The following is a 20,762-nucleotide window of genomic DNA, read 5'->3' on the forward strand; positions in this document are numbered from 1 at the left end:
TTATTAAAATTGAAAGGGTCATCTATCAGCCCATCTGGACTGCAAAGCTGATTGCGTTTTCCCAAATGTATCTGTCTTTTTACGTGTCATGTTTATTGTGGACAATAGTATAAACCATCTGCTTGCTATTTTTTTTTCTTAAATGGGCACACAAACTTTGAATAGATTAGCACTTAATAGTATGGTCAGTTGGTTTGTTTATCCTGGAAAACAGATAGTTATTTGAAGGCTTTTTGTTTCCATTGAGTTAAAATGGACTGAAGGGGTTTTTGTTGTTTCTTTAATTTGGTAGAAATTGACTGTGCATGGTTTTCTTAAATGGAGTTTGGGCTGAAAATATAAGAAATACAGAGAGCTTTGCTCAGAACCTTGTTATAACTCTATCAGCCAAGTTTCTGGAAGAAGAAATAGAACCAAACTTAAAATAAGGCTGAGACTGATGGCTATGATTTGATGGGCACTGGACAAGTATGCTGCCCCAAATTATTTTGTACTGCCTGTTGTGGTGCTTCCTGAGTTCTACCATGACAATCTCATTTATCTGAAGACGCCCAAGTCAGTATTTCAAAAAATTCACTTATGCCAAACCCCTATGCAGACACCACTGCTACCATACATACATATAGTTCTACAAAAGATCTGAAGTAGTTTATAAGAAATATATATAGTAATATAGTAATAAAGGACAGTGAGCTCAGACTCGGAAAAATAAATTAGATTAGGAGATAAAGAAGGGAGAGGTAATAGGATATGGAAGAATAGGCCAGAAGGTCCCATGTAGTTGCTTTCTCTAAGAGTAGAGTTCGGTTTTGAAGTTTCCAAACAGAGAGACATGATTGGATGAGAACTTTTGCTTTGCCTTCTGGAAACTAAATGAAAATTCTTCCAGAAGGGGAGGGGAAGGAGCGTTAAGGTTGTCAGTCTGGCATTCTAGAAAGCACACTAGATCAAAAGTTAGGAAATCTGGGTCCTCTTCCTGGGTGAGCCACTGATCACTTCTCTTCACATCCCAGTTTCTTTATCTGTGAACTGAAGAGGTTAAACATGATCAGTGGTTTTTGACCTTTTATTTAAACCATCGAATTCCTTTTTTAAAGACAGTTTTTACTTGGAACTCCAAAATTCATGCCAGATGGAGGGTAAACTGGTGTGATTGGACAGGGGATAGAGCCCTCCCACCCTGTACCCTGTCTCCATCCACAGGTTTCCAAGTCCCTAGGTGGGGTTCCACAGAGTACAGACTAAGAACACAAGTGTAGAGGAAAACCCAGCCTTACTTCATTCAGTTCTCTGCAGCAATTCATGGAGCCCTCTTCTAACACCCAATCTGAAATATGTACCCTTTACATAGTAGCTTTATTTTCCTATATCATGGCATGTCATGCAGTGTTATGTTAAAACATAGCATATATATTTATAGATATTCATTTATGCTATTTATTATACTATTCCATATTTATGTACTTGCCTATTTGTTTTCCCTATTTCTAGATCATTTCCGTGAGGGCAGGGAATTAAGAAAGGCAGTAACAAGAGGTATTTAAGAGCAGGCTCTGGAGCATTGACTTCCTAGATTCAAATAAATGGCATAATTTTCTAGCTGTGTGAGCTTGAGCAAATTACTTAACTTTTCTGTGTCTCACTTTCCTCATCTGTAAAGTGAGCATAATAATAACACTTCCTTGTAAGTTAATTATAGGATTACAAGAGTTAGTTTATGTCAAGTTTATAGAACAATGCCTTGTACATAAAACAGTAGATACAATTTGAGTATAATAACTTATTATTACCATTATTTTGTTCAGCACTGTATACCAGATCTTGAGCTGGTGTCTGTCACGTGGTAGGGAAAATTATTTTTTGAATGAATGAATGTTCTCTTAGGAGCCTTCTGGCTCAAAGATTCTATGAGTGGCACTCAGGTAAAGAGAGAGAGACAAATTTCTCTTTAATAGGACCTTGCAGATTAATTAATTATCTGTATCACCTATGCGCTGAGTATTCAATTTTGTAGAAGATGGCATGAACACCTGCGTAGAGCGAGGTCCTGGTGGGATGGTAACAGAGTAGGTAGAAAAGATAGAAGTCGTGCTAAACGTATTCAAAGCCCATCTGCCCCTACGTTGCAGTTTCACTTTCCTGTGAGCATTGATTCATAACCTCCATAGGCTAATGAAAGCTCCCCAATGTAGATCTGTGTGTCACAGACAGGATCAGTTTAACAGAACAAAAAATAGCATTTCCATTCCTTCTAATTGTTGGGCTTCTCTTCATCATTACTATGGCATATTAGCATAAATATGACACTTATAGTTTCAAGAACATCCCAGCCACCTATAACTCCTTGTTCATATATAGTCATAAGTACTGCTTCTTCCTTAGTTCACACATAACATTTAATTAGGGAAAAGACACTCCAGGGTCTACTTTGACTTGGTTTATGTCCCCTTTAATGGTTGGCAGAGTTCTACTTCAGATAGGTGGCATCTCACAGCGAGAATACCTACTGAGTACCTGGGGAGAATAATGAAGAGGGAGGGTAGCTTCAAGGAATATATTCTTAAAAGTTTTATTCTCCTTCATTCCTAAAGGGCTAATGAAAAAAAATGGTGCTCTAAAAAAAATTATGTGCTTAATCAAACATACTCATTTCCTGGCAACTCTGTTTGTACCCAGTGCTTAAGAAATGCTGTGGTATGTTACACTGTTAATCTTAATTTTTAAAAATGTGTGCATTGTCAAAAACTGACTTTTTCAGAAAAGGCAATTTCAGAGGTTGAAAAAAACCCACTTCTTTATCATGTGACATTATAATCAAATACTTTTTCTTACTTTGATTTTGTGATGTCTCTCTGTCCACAGCTAACTAAACCTTTTGATGCAGTTATAAATTATTGGCTTTGATGTTTTAAATAGCAATTGCCTAAATTATGAGTGTGGGACTTTCCTTTTCCATGAGTTATTCTGTTTTGTTGGAGTCTTTTTTTGAAAACTTTCTTTTTCATTTGATAAAAATGTTTAAGTTCATATCTTAAAGTTGGCAGTGAATCTCAGCTTTACATAATGATTTGGGATTCCTTTATTTTTAAAATGAAATATTTTTAGAAATATAGTGCCAAAAGAAACATTCTACAAAGGTATGGATGTTGTGGCAGAAACACTTCACTTCAGGTCAAATTTAGTTCTTCAAATAATTAAGGATTAGGATCAAATTTTCAATCTCTACTATACCAGTATGCAAATAAGCATTTTTCTGTCATTCTCTCCTGTTTGTAAAACAGTGATTCTTAGTATAATTTTAAGATTTGATTAGTTTTAATATGTAACATATTAACAAATTATTATAAATGGGCTTTTCAATTTTCTCAAGAATATGAATTATAAATCAAATGAAGCAGCATTTCCAGCTCACAAATGGATCCACAGGTAATGCAACATCTCTTAAACTAAGCTTGTGACTAACCGACAAACTGTGTCAATGAGAAAACTATTGACAAAGTACAACCAGGCAATATAAGCTGGTTAACCTAGGTAATAGTCAGAGCATGAATGAATCAGGATAAGAAAACTTACACTGCAGTAGCAAATCTATTACTTTATGTAAAAGGATGGGGATTTTTTTCCTTTTTTTTAATTGTATAGTATAACATACATACAAAGCAAAGAAATTAAAGAGCAGTGGTTTTCAAAGCACTCTTTAACAAGTAGTACAGGACAGATCCCAGAGTTTGTCATGGGCTAACATATGATCCTCTCACATTTTTCCTTCTAGCTGCTACAGGATGTAGGAATCTAGAGGGTGTAAATATTTTTTTATCATCACAGTTGACTTTTTTCCTTCTTTTTTTGTGAAAAATAACACATATACAAAAAAGCAATAACTTCAAAGCACAGCACCACAATTAGTTGTAGAACATATTTCAGAATTTCACGTGGATTACCATTCACAATTCTAGGTTTTTACTTCTAGCTGCTCTTAAAATACTGGAGACTAAAAGAGATATCAATTTAATGATTCAGCATTCATACTCATTGATTAAATCCTATCTTCTCTGTATTACTCCACCATCACTTTTGATCCTTCCATCGCTCTCTTTAGGGGTAGTTGGGTAATGGCAATTCTAACTTTTTCATGTCACTAATATGGGTCAGGGAGATGAAACTATCTGATGTTCTGTAGAGGCTGGGCTAGGTTTCAGGACTTATCTGGACCAGGGACCCATCTGGAGGTTGTAGGTTTCAAGAAAATTACTCTAGTGCCTGGAACCCTATGGAATCTTATATATTGCCCTAGGTATTCTTTAAGATTGGCTAGAATGGTCCTGGTTGGGGTTTGGCAGGTTATGATAGGTAGCAATGTCTAACTGAAGCTTGTGTAAGAGCAACCTCCAGAGTAGCCTTTCAACTCTATTTGAGCTCTTTCTGCCATTAAAACTTTATTAATTATACTTCTTTTCCCCCTTTTGGTCAGGATGGAAAGGTTCATCCCACTGTGCCAGGTTTGGATTCATTCTTGGGAGTCATCTCCCACATCACCAGGGAGACATCCAATGGTGCCTAGATGTCATGTCCCACATGGGGGGAGGGGCAATGATTTCACTTGCAGAGTTGGATTTAGAGAGATTAAGGCCTCATCTGAGCAACAAAAGAGGTCCCCAGAAGTTACTCTTAGGCATACCATTGGGTAGGCTAAGCTTCTCCCTTACCTACATAAATTCCACAAGAGTAAGCCTCCAGATCAAGGGCATGGCCTATTGATTTGAGTGTCCCTAAAGTTTTATGCAGTATCAGGGGATTTCCTGATGGTAAAGTTAAATAGTTCCATATTTTTTCTCCCATCCCTCAAGGGACTTTGCCAATACTTTTTCATTATTTGCGTAACATACTCTAGGATGTATCTAGGTATTACATTAGGCTGTACTAGATTAAAGGACCTCTTTCTTTTTTTTTTTTTTTTTTTTTTTTTTTAAAGAGAGAGGGAGGAAGGGAAGGAAAGACAGAGAAGGAAGGAAGGATGAAAGGAAGGAAGGGAAACATCTTTACACGTTTTCTTATTTTTTATTATATTTTGTTTGTTTGTTTGTTTTTTACATGGGCTGGGGCCGGGAATCGAACCGGGGTCCTCCGGCATGGCAGGCAAGCACTCTTGCCCGCTGAGCCACCGCGGCCCAAAAGGACCTCTTTCTTATTTTGGGCTTCCTGTGTTTCAGTTGTTGAAATGAGCTATACAGGTAGGTTGAGTTAAATTGTGTGAGAAAATTTCATTTCCAGGCCAAATAAACAAACCGTTCTTCCTTTGGTCTCAAAGAGTATGTGTGGTTCTAAAATATAGACACTGTGTTCCTTACCCCTGTGTTCTGAATTTCTTTAACCCCAATCTGATCGGCTTCATTCTTATCTCTTAAATATCAGGTTAAATATATGTATATCTCACCTCTCTAGATCCAGAGATATTAATTATCACTCCAGACGTGATGTGTCTAGTATAAAAGCTTATAGTCTAGGTCCTTGTTTTCTTATAAGCATTTCCTAAAGGAGACCATACTGTTGTTGTTCTTTTGTTTCTGTCTTATTTTGCCTCACCAAATGTCCTACATCTTCATTCACATTGTTGCGTGTCTCACGACTTGTTCCTTTTCTTTTTTTTAGCAGCACAGCCTTCATTCATAAGTATACACCATCGTTCGCCAATCTACTCTGTCAGTGTATCCTTCAGCTGCCTGCGTTCATCAGGCATCATGTAGAAGGCCCAAAGCCCACAGTCCATCAACATTTTCAATTTTGGATAATTTCATTGTTCCCAAGAGAAAGAAAACGGATACACACACCCTTGCCGAATAGGAAATCTAACCCTCCTCTTAAGTCTTATCCCTCCCCCCATTATTTACCTCTACTGTCCCTGTGGTAGTGCTGATGGTTTCCTTTTGAACATGGTTCACAGCATGCAATAGCTGTTTTCCCCCTGTACCCTGGACATAAACACTCTATGTACAAGAATCATATCTTTGAAGTAATTATTGCCAGAACTAACTTATATTTCTGGTGTAACTCAGTGGGACTTGGCTTCAGTTCATTGATAATCCAAATCTTACATTTATTTTTAATGTCCCAGGTAATTTCTTGTCTTGTTTTACCATGACAATTTTCTGAGATGCAGAATTCACGTGCAGGACTTCCATTGCTACCATAAAGAGTTCACTAATTTACAATGCCTTTTTTTCTTCATCATCATATCTTAGCAGCACTAAGATTATGGAGGTGCAGGAAGAAGTTTATTGAAAAGAAAACAAGATTAAATAGTAGGATGACAGAAGTTAGTATAGAAAAGGGGACCAACCTCAACACGGTTATGGATGGTCAGATCAACCACCTCCCTCTCAGTGGGGGAAGGTGCTGGAACTTTTTCCATCATGGTTCTCACCCCCACAGTAACTCCCCACAGGGCCATGTCCTGTGGGACCCAGCAGTGTTATTATACAGTAGAGTCTCATTTATGATTTTTAGTTGGCCATAAGTCAAACAGTATATCTGTTTTTAAAAAGTTACCCTTGAGCCAGCCTCTCCAAGACCATCAATTATTTCCATCTCCCTATTCCATACTATTGACTCTTCTTTCCAACATGAGAAAGTTAGAATGTAGAATGGGCATCACCCAGAAACCCCTAAAGATTGGGAGGAGAATCAGAGGAGAAGGCAGGATTATAACAGAGAAGATAGGATTTAACAAATGAGTATGATTGCTGCATCATTAAATTGATATTTCTTTTAGCCTCTAGTATCTTGGGAGCAGCTAAAAGGAAAACCCTAAAATTGTGAACTGGAACCCATACCAAACTCTGAAATCTGTTCTATAGCTACTTGTTACAATGTACTTTGAAATTTATTGTTTTCTTGTATGTGTGTTATAGTTCACATTAAAAAAAAGTTTTTTTTTTTTAAAAATTACCCTAGAAAATCTTTTAAATCGCCCACAGAGTGTAGAACTTATGACTTCATATTTACTTGTGCAATAAATCTAAAGTCCAGGAGAGCCAGTGAGGCTAGGTTAGGCAAAGGAACAGAAGACTCTATGTAGATGCCTGCGCTTTCATCCATTCAGCTGAGATAACTAACAAACTCCTAACAAGGATTGGGTAGATGGCTAGACAATTTAAAGGGTTCCTAAGTGCTTGCAGAATTTTGGTGTTTTGCTTTAATATTGAATATCTGTAATTTTAATACTTTATTAATAGATGTGCTGTTGTTGATATTAAATGAGTTAATAGGTGCGAAAGTGATAGCTGAGGGGCTGCCCATTGGAACTACTCATAACATTTGGGGAACTGAATCTAAATCTTGTGATTAGACCATCATATTGTAACAGTTATACATTGTATCATATTGATGCAATGCTAATATAGTGGTTGTAACATTGTATCATGTTGAGACAATGCTAACATAATAGTTGTAACATTGTATCATATCAATACAATGCTAACATAATAGTTGTAACATTATATCATATTGATACAATGCTAATATAAAATTATCTCATTTATTCCTTACACTAACCCTATGAAAGATTTATCATTCTGATCTCTCATTTAGAGATGAGCAAACAGGTTTAGAAAGGTTTAGGAAGAATGCATCTAACCCAGCTTGATTCCAAAGCCTGTGTCTTTGAATGGTAGACAGTGGTTACAGGTTGACCTATACTGTTTGGCGAGCTTTCTCTGAAACCCAAGGAAACACATAACAACCTTCCCAGTTTCATGAAGATCAGAGTATCTAATTTCCTTCATCTGCCAAGTGCTCTGACCTCCATTACAGATGGCTACTATTCTGAAATATCTCCTCATATAGTCTCACTCACCTTCCTGTGACTGTAATTTTCCTGTTCAAACTACAGATCCCCTGAATTGTATCACCTACCATTTAGACCACGGTTTCACTCTGTTCACACCCTTTGTTGGAATTGTTTGTAAATAATCAGAAACTTGTGCAAATTAAGTTACCATCTCAAGAAAAACACCAGGATATTCCAGAGATCTTGTTTTCTTTAGGTATGTTTTCCTCCAGAATTTTGGACTGCAAGTTTTTTTTGGAATTCCTAAATTCTCTGCTGGTTCTCATTTTAAGCCCACCAAAATGAAATAATTATGAAGTCATAAAATCTCATGAAAATTCCAAAGCGGTGACATGATATTTAACTGGGGTTCTTCATCTGAACTAGAGAACAGAGAAAATATGAGTAACTATTTTTTCAACTCTTCAAATTCTCCAGTATATCTAGTATGATTTTAGATGCATAGGAGAAAAGTTAAGTCATAATATAAAACAGATGCCTTAGAGCAATAGGGGTTAATTTCCTCTGAGAATCCCTTTGATGAAAGGGTTGCCGTCTTCATTATAAATTCAATGACTTACAAATTCCTCGCTAAATAGTAAGCGCAAGAACCTACTATCATTCTTATCCCTTCTCCTGTTACTTCACTTCTTTTCAACCCAAAGTGATACAGTAACAATAAGACTGAGAGCATAGTACACATACATACACATAAATGTTCTTGGCTGTGATTTTCTTCCCTCTAAGATGAAAGCTTTCCTTTCGTCTCCTTCAAGTGTTGTTGTGGGTGGGCATGTCAGTCAAGGGAGCACCATTACTTTGTATGTTTTCTTGTCTAGTAGTCATTATTGGCTGTCTAGGGAATAGTGGAGTATTTTCTTGACCACTTGTGTAATTTATAATTAAATTTAGCTAATATATTTGGCACAATTCTTTGTACCCATCATTCTGGCTTTTTTTTTTCTGTGAAAATCAACATGAGGAGCTTCTCTGGTCCTACCCAGCTCCATCTAGCATCAGACATGAATCATCCATTATTCAGCCAACAGTGCACAAGGTGGACCTCTACGGAACATTTCCATGTGCTCACAGCCAATCCTATATCCAATTTCCTGACGTTTTCTCAGCCCTCCTCACTTCTCAACCATCCTTCTGTTTCTAACTTTGCCCTACTCTGATTCTTTACACTGATCTCTGCTCCTGCCTACTTGGCCTGTAAGTTCCTCTGTTGCAGTATGCGTTCTCCCTGTTTAACTCTATAGACTTCAGCCATCCTAGATATCAGTCTCACTGTGTCCTGCTTAGACCCCCATAGAAGTTCTCTCTCTGGGTACACCCATTTCTATGGGAAGAATTGCAGCAGGATGCTTGTGAAGGCAACATGGCTTAGTAGCAAAGTATGTATGATTTAGTCATACAAAAATTTGGTTGGAAGTTTAGCCCTGCTGCTCACATAGCTTTATAACTTGAGGTATGTATTAATTGACTCCTCAGCCCTTCAGTTTCTCTACCTATAATATGAAATTAGTTGATAGTATTATAAAGTTGTTTTGAAAATTAAATGAGAAATATATACATGGTGCATAGAACAATGCAGTGCCTGCCACTTACTTAGCCCACTATATGTGGCCATTGTTATTATTGTAAGTTTCAAGGTAGAAGTAAACTCTGAGACAGGTCTTGAAAGAATGGTGGTTTACGCATCATAACATTGAAAATATAAATAATGCTGCTCATATTCATCTCCGTTTATTAATTCCGGTTATGCTGGCCACATGACTGATTTTAAATCCTAACAGAATTGAATTGTACCTGCTGAGCTGAAGCAAATGGAAAGGGAAATCTTTCTTTCCCAGAAGCCAAAAGCCATTACCCAGGAGATGTCTATTCAACCCACACATGCAAATCCAGCTGTGATAGTTTCACCAGAGGTTGTTCAGAATATCACACACTGGTGTTAGCCTTAAAGAATGATCCTGGAGCTTGTTGCCTCTAGGTTCACAGGGTGTACCCACAAGGAAAATAGAAACAAAAGCAAAGGTGGGTAGGCCTGCTTGGTACAGTTGATTGACTTTAATAGGTCCTGATTATGCTGCTCACATTCCATGAAATTAAAAAGCTTACAAATGTTATGAACCATTACCCTTCCATTTAAGGGAGCTTATGACATGTTAGCAACATTTAATGAAATTCTTTTCAAAATGCCATCGGCAGACTCAATGAGATTCCATATCAAAATTCAACTTAAAGAATTGTTTGGGAAAAGTTGCCCACCATCAGCCTGTCTTTGCAGTGCATAGGACCGACTTCAAGTCCAAAATAAGTTCCTTATCACTTAGGGGGTGATCTGTAGGTATCAAGGAGTGTTTCTGCTCTGGCCATGAGAGTTTTCTTCATCTTAAGAAGCTACTACAAAACTTTCTCCCGTTCTGTATGCTTACAGTGGAAGCTCAGAATAGTCAGAGTTTCACACATTGACAAATTTTAAAACTTAATTCCTTTCTATTCCATTCAGTCTATATTCTAGCAAATGTGCCAAAATATTGTTACCTGCCCTGCCTTCAGTGAGCTCTTGCAATATGACTTGGAAGATGAGGCCTCATATAAGAAGACAGAGCGTAAGGAACGAGGTGATTAAATCCTAGATTACATGGTACTGATTATTTATACAATAAGAGTCGAGGAAATAAAGATTACAGTGCTTTGAGTGGGGAATTTTTGTAGAGTATGAAAAAGATGAATAGTGACACATTCTTAAGGGAGAATAAATAAATTATGTTGAATACTTTCATTTTAACTTTTGTTTGGGGGATGTTTAATGACTATCCATTTTGTTTCTTCTGTTTGATTCTAGAGGGTGGCTGGCCATACCACCATCTCATTGGTATCCCCCATCACTTTTTAAGGTCTTATAAGCCAAGAAATATACTATGTTCTTTATAATATCCTTAAATCCTCCTGACAATAGTACAAGATAAACAATGGTATCACCATTTTATACGTGGAGAGATCTGAGAAGCAAAATAGGTAAATTTTTATTAACTGGATTATGGGGAAGTTGGGGTTCAAAGCCAGGCACCAGCTACCCCAAAGCATGTATTTTCTATCTGCTTTAGCTACTAGCTTGCTTTGGAGAATGGATTGTGTCAAGGCTTAGCCAATTCTATCCCTCCGGATCACAAGATTTTTGCAAGTCAGAAGTTGTGTAGGACTTGTTCACCATTGTATCCATTTGTCTGTCTCAGTGCTTGGCATTCAGCAAATATTTGTTGAATATACATGCAATTTATTTATTAAATAAAAACAACTCATAGCATAATTAAAATGAAACTTTTTTTATCTTCGTTATGTCTTGGAAATTTGATTGGGGGTGCTCTTCACTTCCTTCTCAGTTTCCCTGCTCCCCCAACCCCCACCCCAACAACTTGGGCAGATCCAGTGGATTTTCTGCCTACTCAAAGATTGTAGACAATCTTTTTTTGTACTTTAAATAACAAAATACAGATTCCATTCTGAAATTTTAGAGATTTATCATCATTTCAAGCCTCACTCACAGGTAAGTATTCATTTCTCTTTCCCCAGATACAGACCTTAGCCTGACCTGCTAGCTGCTGACTCTAGTTTGTCCATAAAAGGCTGGAAATGGGGGGGAGTGCAAGGGTAATTCAATCATAAAATTCCCCCCTGCCATGCGGGAGACCCAGGTTCAGTTCCTGGTCCATGCACTTCCCCCAAAAGACAAATAAGCAAAACAAACAAACAAACAAAAAATTCAACAAATGGTTCTGCAATAATGGGATACTCACATGGAAAAAGAATGAAATATGACCCTACCATACAACATGCAAAAAAAAAAAATTAAAAATTAAAAAAAAAAATAAAGCCTTACTGTGGTGGTGGTAGTAGGGGTGGATGGTGAGGAGTTCTTACTTGGCTGAGAAACTTTGTGCCCTCTGAAACTGGTAGCTGACTTCTCATCTGTGACATTTTCTGGATCCTTTGGAGATTCCCAGCCAGCCCTAGAACTATGATACATCTGCTACAACTCCTGTTTAAAAAGCAGGCAGAGCATTCCATTCCTGGACAGACTGCTTCATCCCTTCTTCCATCCCATGCAGAAATTCATAGCCTCCCAGGAGGTCCTGGTGGGCAGGATTTCAGATATCTCCAGGATGGCTCTCTCTCCCACTTGGCCCACCTGTTTTTACGGACAGTGATCATACGTCCTTTACTTTGAGATTAAGAAGCAACCTCTCCTGCCTCCAATACCAAAGCAAGTAGTCAGCCCATTTTTCACCCTCTGCATTTCCAAGTGATGGCCATGTGGGTATAGAAGACGTGCAAAATCTTAGATTGAATACATTGAAGCCCCTTTTCACAGGTTTAGGTTAGAAAATAGCAACCTCAATTCAAACACATATGTTCATAAATCTCCTCTATTCTAGTTCCTTACCCCAGCATATCTTGTTGAAACCAGTGAGGACGCTCTTAGATATTTCCTCTGGAAATGCTGCATGTTTTGATGGGATACTTTACTTAGAATTGTCACATCAGTTGTACGTTCATGCCTGTTTGATGTCTCATTTTTAACGTCCTCCTAAATATGCCCCCATGATTGGATAACTCTCAGAGTTAAATAGCTAGACATTGGCCTCAGCTAGGCCCACCCCATCCAATGAATTAGGCTTCCTGACTCCATGATGGAAAAAGGAACATGTTATACTTACTCAGGATGAACAAGTGAATGGAAAGAAAACCAAAGACACACATGGCTAGAAGAGAAATATTGCTGTTTGCAGACCTTTCGTTGTATTTTCACAGATCTGAGTCGCACACTGACCCTTGTTTCTGTAAGGGTTATCTAAAAGAGAAATGATACATTTTTTAAAACAGTTGAGCTTTGATGGGTCTATGAGTGTTTTCCAAAGGCATCTTGGTTATTGATACATCTTTTTTGGCTTTCTCAGGGCCCCTGGGTCTCTAGAACAATACATTTGACAAAAACTGTCATTGGATAAGGATAAAGTAAGTAGCCTGTTGAAGGTGTTCACAGTAAATGCTATGATGATGTCGTTTGGAACAACTCACCTTATTTTTATTTTATTTTATTTCGTTTTGAATGGAAAACAAGTATTTGGAGAGGAGGAGAGAAAAACTGCAGAAAGGATGTTGTTTCCAATGAAACTGACCAGAATTTAGAGGTGAATATGCCCTCCCTTTCTGTTTGGTGCTTTCTTTTGACACTCACTTTGCTAGTTGGTTATCTTGGAGTATATGAGAATGAGGGGTAAGAATGGCTTTTACTTTCTGTTCCTGGATGCTTTTTTCTCAAACTTGACTGAGGATGCTGCCTGTGAGTTTGCTTCCATTTCAATCCCCATTCTCTTCATTTCTAGAGCTTCGTGATTCTTCTACTTGATTCCTAATATCAAAAGCAGGCACCTAGCAGGTGTTTGTGGCATTAATATAAATGAGCTACCTTAATTTACTTGTGCCCTCTATTGGCTTGTATGCGACACTGAATTCTATGTTTGCTACACATTGAGTGAAGTGTTTGGATACATTTCATGGCACAGAGTAAGTACTCAGTGATTATTGAATGAATGGAAGCAAGTCAGGAGGGAGTTCAGGGAGGAAGACATTAGTGAAGAGGGGCATGCCATGCCCTTGGGCATTCTGAGCCCTTGCCTATTATGCAAGGTTTATACCATCCTTTCATCTTTTAAAAATTTCTCTGTTCTATTCTCGGTTCCTATAGATAAGAGCTAACAGTTTGAATTGAAAAACTCAAGGGATATTTGTACTATGGCAAAGGACTAGAGGGAATCCCCAAAAATAAAATAATATTTTTTGACCCTTTGGTAGAGCCACTTGAGAGACGCTGATACAGGATACAATGTGGTCCTTTCTAAGATGATGGCAAAAATGCCACTAGCTATACTCCTAATATATGTTTAACCTGTGAATGTTGAGTGGAGCTGCAGAAGGAAGAAAAGCGGATGCTTGTTGAACTTGGCCCAGTTGTTCTTCCTTTTTTGTGAGTCCAGCTCTGATACATTACAAAAGGTAGATTTCATCTAAAGGGAAGCAGGGTTTGTTGGAAAAAGCACAGGCTTTGGAGCCAGGGAGTTGTCCAATTTGCTGGACCTGCTTCATGTTTGTTTTCTTCTAAATTTTTAGCCATAATTCTATATGGCCTAATCATAACTAAATTAGTATGGCTAGAAATATAGTACAAATACTGGGTATAAAGCATATCATACAGTTCCTAGCATGGGCTGAGCACTCAAATGGTAGGAAGCTAATGTTATTATTTACTTTACTTATGATTTCTCTATTTAATGGCTACTAATCTAAGGGAGAGGATAGAATTAAAATTTCCCTCTGGATTATTTTTTTCTAAGTCCCATTCCTCTCTCAATATTTCCGTGAGAATCCTGGACCTTAAATACTTACTTCTGTGCCTTGGTGGATATTAAACTTTTGATTGATTTAACAAGTATTTATTGACTCTTACTTTGCACCATACAATTTGCCTCTTTGAGTCACCACATACCAGATTACTGATCAAATCCTGAAGACTGTGTTCTCCATGGCAGGGGCATAAAGTCTTCAAAAGTGCGGTATTTACCCAGTTGCTTTGAAACCACCATGGTTGTGCATACTTTTGATGGTACATCAATTGTTCAATTATCCAACAAAGTTGTATTGAAAACTTGCTGGGTACTGAACACTGACTATGGGCTGTGGAAATACCTTTGAAAAAGATAAACTTTTTTCTGCTTTCTTGGAACTAATAAGCTCGTGGTGAAGATAAATAGCCAGCAACAAAGAGGTAAGCATTGATTGTGTTAAAAGCTGTATAGAAGACAAAGTATGATGTGATGGTGACAGAATGCAGGGAAAGACTTCATTTAGATTCTGTTGTACAGAAGGTATCTCTGAGACGCAAAGAAGCTAGCCGTGGCGAGAGCAAGGTAGATGTTTCAGGCTGAAAGGAGATAATGCACAACCCCTAGGGCAAAGAGCTCTGTGAGCAGAAAGTTGGCTAATACTGCGGGAAGAGTAAGGAAGGGAAGAGCTGCAGAAGCTGAGTTAGTGGACCTGTATAGGTTATGTTGAAGGACTGGGGAATTATCCTAGATGAGCTGGGAGGTCAATGCAGGATTTAACCTGGGGAGGATGTGTATAAATCTTGCAGAGTTTATGGTGGCTGATCAAACCAGAATGGGAATAAAGGAGGTCAGGGAGAGGGCTGCTTAGGGTTCGGGTGAGAGGCGATGGCAACCTTGAATGACATGGTGTCAAATAGGATGGTGGCAGAGGAGATGGAGGGTTGAGGGACTTAAGAACTATCATATATGTTGGAGGTACGATTGGAATCAAGGATGATTCCTCCATTTCTGTTGGCTCCCTAAAAAAAAAATTATATGTTAGTCTTGCCTAGACCATAAATTATGTCCTTAGCATATGTAACACAGCAAAGAGGAGCCTGGCAAGAAGAAAAGGGAAAGAACAGCTAATATTTATGGGATCTCTAAAGTGTGTATGCTAACCTTGCATATGCTGTTTAATCTTCTACTTGGTAGCAATCTTATAAAGTAAAAATTATGACATACACATTTTATATGTAAGGACATGAAGCCTTAGGACAATTAAATAACTCACTAAAGTTGATAGAACTGGCAAATAAGGGAACCAGAAATTGAAACCAGATCTGTCTCCAAAGTCTCTTTCTACAATATCATACTATTTCTGAGATCTGTGATAATGTCATACAGCTTAATATTTTATTTCTTAAAAAGTGACTAGCATTGTACTAGGCATCTGTTTAATTCTCATTGAATACAGGTTAAATAACAGAATTGGAAAAATGCCAAAGCTTTGGAGGCTAGTGAACCTATAAACTACAGTGTATTTCAGGTTGGGTTGATCAAAACTGTAAACAGGATATTAATTGGCAAAATTGGGGGAAAGCAGAAACAATTATGTATATTTTATTTATAATATGCAAGCACTCTTCACCCAAATGAACTTGTAGGCAAACTGGTGAGATGAAACAGATTCAAATATGAAAAAAAATGAACTTTAAACACAAGCTATACTAAAAGGTACTAACAGAGAGATTAATTGTCAAAAAGTAGGTGTCAGAAGCTTTGAGTGGAACGGAGACAATTCAGAGAATGCTAAGCTGGTCATAGGATTAAATCATGTGCTTAGAAAGATGACTTCTTTTCATCTGGCTTTGTATATGTTTCTTTATAACATTCTCTGAGTCGGAATACATTGAGTCTAATCCACATAGGATTTGAGCATTTTTACATTAGCGAATTCCTTACATGCAATATATACAGAAAAGAACACCTTTATATACTAAGACTAATAATTACCTTTATAGACTAAGATAATATTGTCTGGGTAGGAGTTTACAAAATGGAAGACACCAGGTTCATTTGGAAGTCTGGTTTGTGTGTGTGTGTGTGTGTGTGTGTGTGTGTGTGTGTGCGCGCATGCACAGGTATTTGTCTGGGGAGGGAGCAGAAAATAACTTTATAAAAGTACCTTTGGGTGAGGTAAGCCATTCCCTAGATTGGCACAGCCCCACCACTCCTTTTTATCTTACCCCAACCATTTCACCTATTTACAATACTGTCTTATCCCTCTGTGTTGTTTAATTTGTAGTGGCTATGTTAAACACAGTCACCTGTGAATTCTGCATCCAAATATAAGAATTTATAGGAATGATTTATCTGCATTATATGACTACAGCCTCACTTTCTGGAACCAGCTTTTATGAGTGTAACCAGCTTTCTGGAAAAAAATTAAGTTAAGCTCTTTTTGATAGACTGTTAAGCAATATGCATTACACGTATTAATCCATGTAATGCTGCTAGCAACCCAATGAATGAAATACTGTTATTATCCCTATATTACGGGTAAGAAAACAGGAAAGCAAGCCTGAGAGATGAAGTGATGTGTTTCACAGCTTGTAAGCTACACAACCAGCATTTTCACTTAGGCTGTCTGACTTTAAAGCAAGCCTCAACCTCTTTCCTGTGCTCCTCCCCTTAGCAATAACTGACTCTGTGGCTTCTACTATGTTGCCTTACAGCACACTGGCTCAAGATAAAGAATCGTACAGAGTATCACAGCAAACCAGGGTCAACTTTAGAGCAAGAATTTATTCTGAAACCTAAGAGCTAGTTCACAGTTTTTTGAAATTGGCAACTGCAGACCACATAATGCAGTTGTGTGAAACCAGTTAAATAAGTGCAAGTATCACAGATGTAGATGAAAAGACTAAAATGCAGATGAAGGGAAGTCCAGGTCATGGATCTAAAAACCACACAAGGTTCTGAGTCTAAGAAATTTCTCAAGGCAGGCAGTAATTTTGTGATCTGTAAGTATCAGTAGGAGCCCTGGCTAGTTCATCTAGACCAGAGTTTCTCAACCTCAGCACTATTGCCATTTTGAGCTGGAAAATTCTTTATTGTGGAGGCTGTACTGTGCATTGTAGGATCACTGGCCCTTGTGCAGGAGATGCCAGGAGCACCCACATACACAGCTGTGGCCATCAAAAAATGTCTCTAGTAATTGCCAAATGGCCACACTGCCTCCACCTACTGATAACCACTCATCTAGATGAAGCAAGAATGCAGGTGAGTCCATTCATTTATTCAACAGGTGCTTGTTAAGTACAACTCAGTTTTACATATCATGTGATTACAGGTCCTTTTCCTAGTATGAAAGCCAGATTCCTAAGTTAGAATACTGCTCTGGCAATTTCAGACAGCATGAGTTCTGCATCAGACTGTTCTGAGTCTAATCCACTTAGAGTTTGGACATCTTTGCTTTCGGCAAGTCACTCTCTCCAAGTCCTTCTCTGCAAACCACAGTTAATAATAATAATAATAGCAGTAGTAATACCTAACACCTGGGTTTGTTGTGAGGCTTAAATGAGGTAATGGAAGTAAGAGGCTGGGCCAAGTGCTAGACACATGCCAAGCACCCTGGTGAGCCTTATTCTTTATGGTATGTTTGGCTTCACAGTCAAGGGAACCAAGGCATCCTCTAGTCCTCTGAGACTGAGGTTGCTGAACCTACGTTTAATGCTTTATTTTGAAGACAAGGACCAAATAAGTGTCCAGTGAAGTGGTTGTTCTCCCTCGATCGTAGGGCAACTTTTCCATAAACTCTGGTAGACCCTGTGGAGGCTGTGGAAAGGAATGGGCTAACTTAGTTTACACTGCAATTTTGTGATTAAAGGATTTAAAAGATTAACTGCATGTCTTCAGGAAGCAGCTTGGAAAGCTCAGTTGGGTTTATTCTGCAGAGAAATTTTCTGAGTTAAATCCTCTCTATGAAGAGCGAGGAGTGTATATGTGTATGAAGTGAGGAGGGGAACTCACTTTCAAGGTAACAAGTATGTGGTTACCTAGTTTAACTGAAATCACCAGGTGATAATAGCAAGAATATCAAAAAGAGGCAACAGGCAAGTTGCAACCTTCTCCCTCCTTCCTTAGCCAAGGGGAGAAATTTGAAAAACATGAAGCAAAAAGCTAGTTAAAAGGACTGATTCTCATCCTCTGTTTTATTGGTAATTTCCTGGGGGAACTTTGGAAGGTCATTCTACCCAGACAGACATCAGTTTACTTCTCAATTAAATAATTTAGGAAGGTTATTTGAAAATTGCCAGTTTGTGAAATTTGAAAATTTCTGAGTCAGAAAATCTGCAAGTGTAACTTTGCCTGACTTGAGACGTGCCGCCAACCCCAGCGCCCCCCACACATTTGGGCTGGCTCTAAGGCGGCCCGTAAGAAATGGTGGCGGATTGACATGAGTTGCTGAGAAGTGACATGCAAGTGTCACGTATGGATCACCTTTGTCAGAACTGGTATTGGTCAAGGTTATACACGCCCCAGGTCTTAAGCCTTCTAAGACGGAGGCCTGAGCAGATGCCCCAGGCTGAGGGAGAGCCGTGTGAGTGGAGTAAACGGCTCTGTTCAGCTTCCCGTCGTTGCCTTACCTACGAGTCGGGAACGTCAGCCTGGACGCGGCCGGTGGTCTCCCTCCAGTCCACGTTGCCCACTCTGAGCTCCCCAAACGAAATGCAGAGCGAAGCCTCCAGAAGTTTCCAGAGCAAGGAGTAGGCTTTAGCCGGTCAGGGGAATCATTGACTTTATTCCTCGGGGTTACAAGTAGGCACTGTAGATTGGGGAAAGCACGATATTGCTGTAAGTGTTTTCCAGGGACTGGAGGAAGAACCCAGCAAGGGATCAAAGAAGAAGAAAGAGCATTTCTAAAGTGCAAAAGAGTAAAGGTGATTGTTCTGCATTCAGTCGGCTTCTCAGGTTCAGCCCCTATGTGCGGCCCTCATGGTTTAGCGTTTGGCCATCCCAGTGTATTCAGAATGTTTGAATTTGAAGACCTTTACGTGTGTCATGTATACAGACTATAAGTCCTGGCATCCTGCTCTCCATAGCTTGGACCACAAAGACATTTGGGTTTTGTTTCCACTGACTTTGAAATAAATAGAGTGCTGGAAAGTTAGGGCAGTAAATGTACTAAGAAAACAAAAATAAAGGTCAGGATGACTTTACTTTTGACCAAGAAGGTCAAAAGTAGCTTTGTAAAAAGATTGAAAAACAGTAACTACCGTAGCCAAAGAAGGCTTGTCTATTTCCCCCACAAATATAGAAATCGTTGTGTCTTGTTAGGAGATAATGGTGATAATGATAACTGTTAAAATTAGTCTGGGTTATAATTTACTATGTGTGCATACATCAAAGTAATAAGATAAAAGTAATAAAGTCATTACTATCATTCCGTGTATAAACTTGCTTAAACATCATCTCATTTAATCGTAATAAGCACTCAAGGTAGATCTTAATATTCCTACTTTATAGAAAAAGGAAATGGTATTTAGCAAGGTGAAATGACTTGTCCAGGGTCACCCAGCAGGTAAGGAGAGGAGCCTGGTTTCACACACATCAGGCATGGTTGTACATGGGCTGTGTGACATTTTGTGCCTCCAGAAAGGAAAGGAGAAGTTTCTAGATGAACTACACAAGCCCTGGCTTTTGCCCCTAACTTGGTATTTACTCTCCTTTCAGGACGTCAGTTTCTGTGACTGTTAAGTAAAGAGGCTGAACCAGATAGTTCTTGAAATCCTTCCTTGTTTTAATAGTACATTATTCTAGGTGATTTTTGTTTGTTTGTTGTTTATCCCATGAAATGAAACACTTAGTAGTGTAAAGAGAGTTGTCTGTGTTTTCCCTTAATGCAGAGCAGCCGATTAGGTCTCCCTCCCAAACTTTATCACAAAGCCCATTGCTACAGTGACACAAAAGAGGAGCGTGGAGGGAGCAGCGGACTAGCACGGCGTCAGGAGCCCTGGGTTGTGCAACTGCGTCCCTGGCCCTGAACAAAACTCCTGTGCCTGTCTGAGGCCTCACTTTTGTCACCTAGCAAATGGGAATCTCACTTTACCAGGTCAACACACAGGATTTGGAGATGAAAGTGTGTGTGCAGTTGGGGGAAGAGGGTCATTGTGGAAGTTTGGGAGAAGGAGAGGGCACAAAATAAATGGAATGGGGGAGGATTCCACAGCAAGAAACTTGGCTTGGCTCCTGGTTCTGTAACTAATTAGCCAAGGTGTCACGTGAGTATCAGTTTCTTCATTTGAAAAATAGAAGCGTTCGTATAAATGAGCATTTCTGAAACTGTTTATCAAGGGTGAGTGGCCCTCAAAAATGGGTGAGCGACATGCATTGGGAAAGCATAGTCCATGCTAGCCTTCTCCTAGAGATTCACGGTGTGCTCCAGTGTATTCTGAGATGTTGTGCAGTCAAGAAAGAAACATTTAATTTCAATTCATCTGTCAAATTAATATAACCATAGAACCATTTTGTTTCTGGAATATTTATTGATACCTTCA

General features: G+C 38.6%; 1 protein-coding gene and 1 long non-coding RNA gene across 6 annotated transcripts in view; one reads left to right on the plus strand and one right to left on the minus strand.

The window, feature by feature from the left end:
• LOC143664028 (uncharacterized) overlaps positions 1-8,113 on the minus strand; it is a 32,917-nt gene extending 24,804 nt beyond the window's left edge. The window contains exon 1 of the long non-coding RNA XR_013166279.1: positions 7,995-8,113. This is a non-coding gene — a long non-coding RNA (uncharacterized LOC143664028). The remainder of the gene's footprint in view (positions 1-7,994) is intronic.
• The window catches only part of SGCD (sarcoglycan delta), a 393,007-nt gene that overhangs the window by 170,627 nt on the left and 201,618 nt on the right, over positions 1-20,762 (plus strand). Inside the window, exons 1-2 of one of the 5 annotated variants that reach the window (XM_077137516.1) lie at positions 7,505-8,423; positions 10,341-10,455. The exons of the other annotated variants lie outside the window; for them this stretch is intronic. Coding sequence (XP_076993631.1) covers positions 8,398-8,423; positions 10,341-10,455 — 141 coding nt within the window. The 5' untranslated portion in view covers positions 7,505-8,397. Of the gene's footprint in view, positions 1-7,504; positions 8,424-10,340; positions 10,456-20,762 lie in introns of those variants that run through there. 5 annotated transcript variants of the gene reach the window in all.

Source organism: Tamandua tetradactyla, chromosome 20 (assembly GCF_023851605.1).
Source record: "Tamandua tetradactyla isolate mTamTet1 chromosome 20, mTamTet1.pri, whole genome shotgun sequence".
In the NCBI taxonomy this organism is placed as follows: Eukaryota; Metazoa; Chordata; class Mammalia; order Pilosa; family Myrmecophagidae; genus Tamandua; species Tamandua tetradactyla.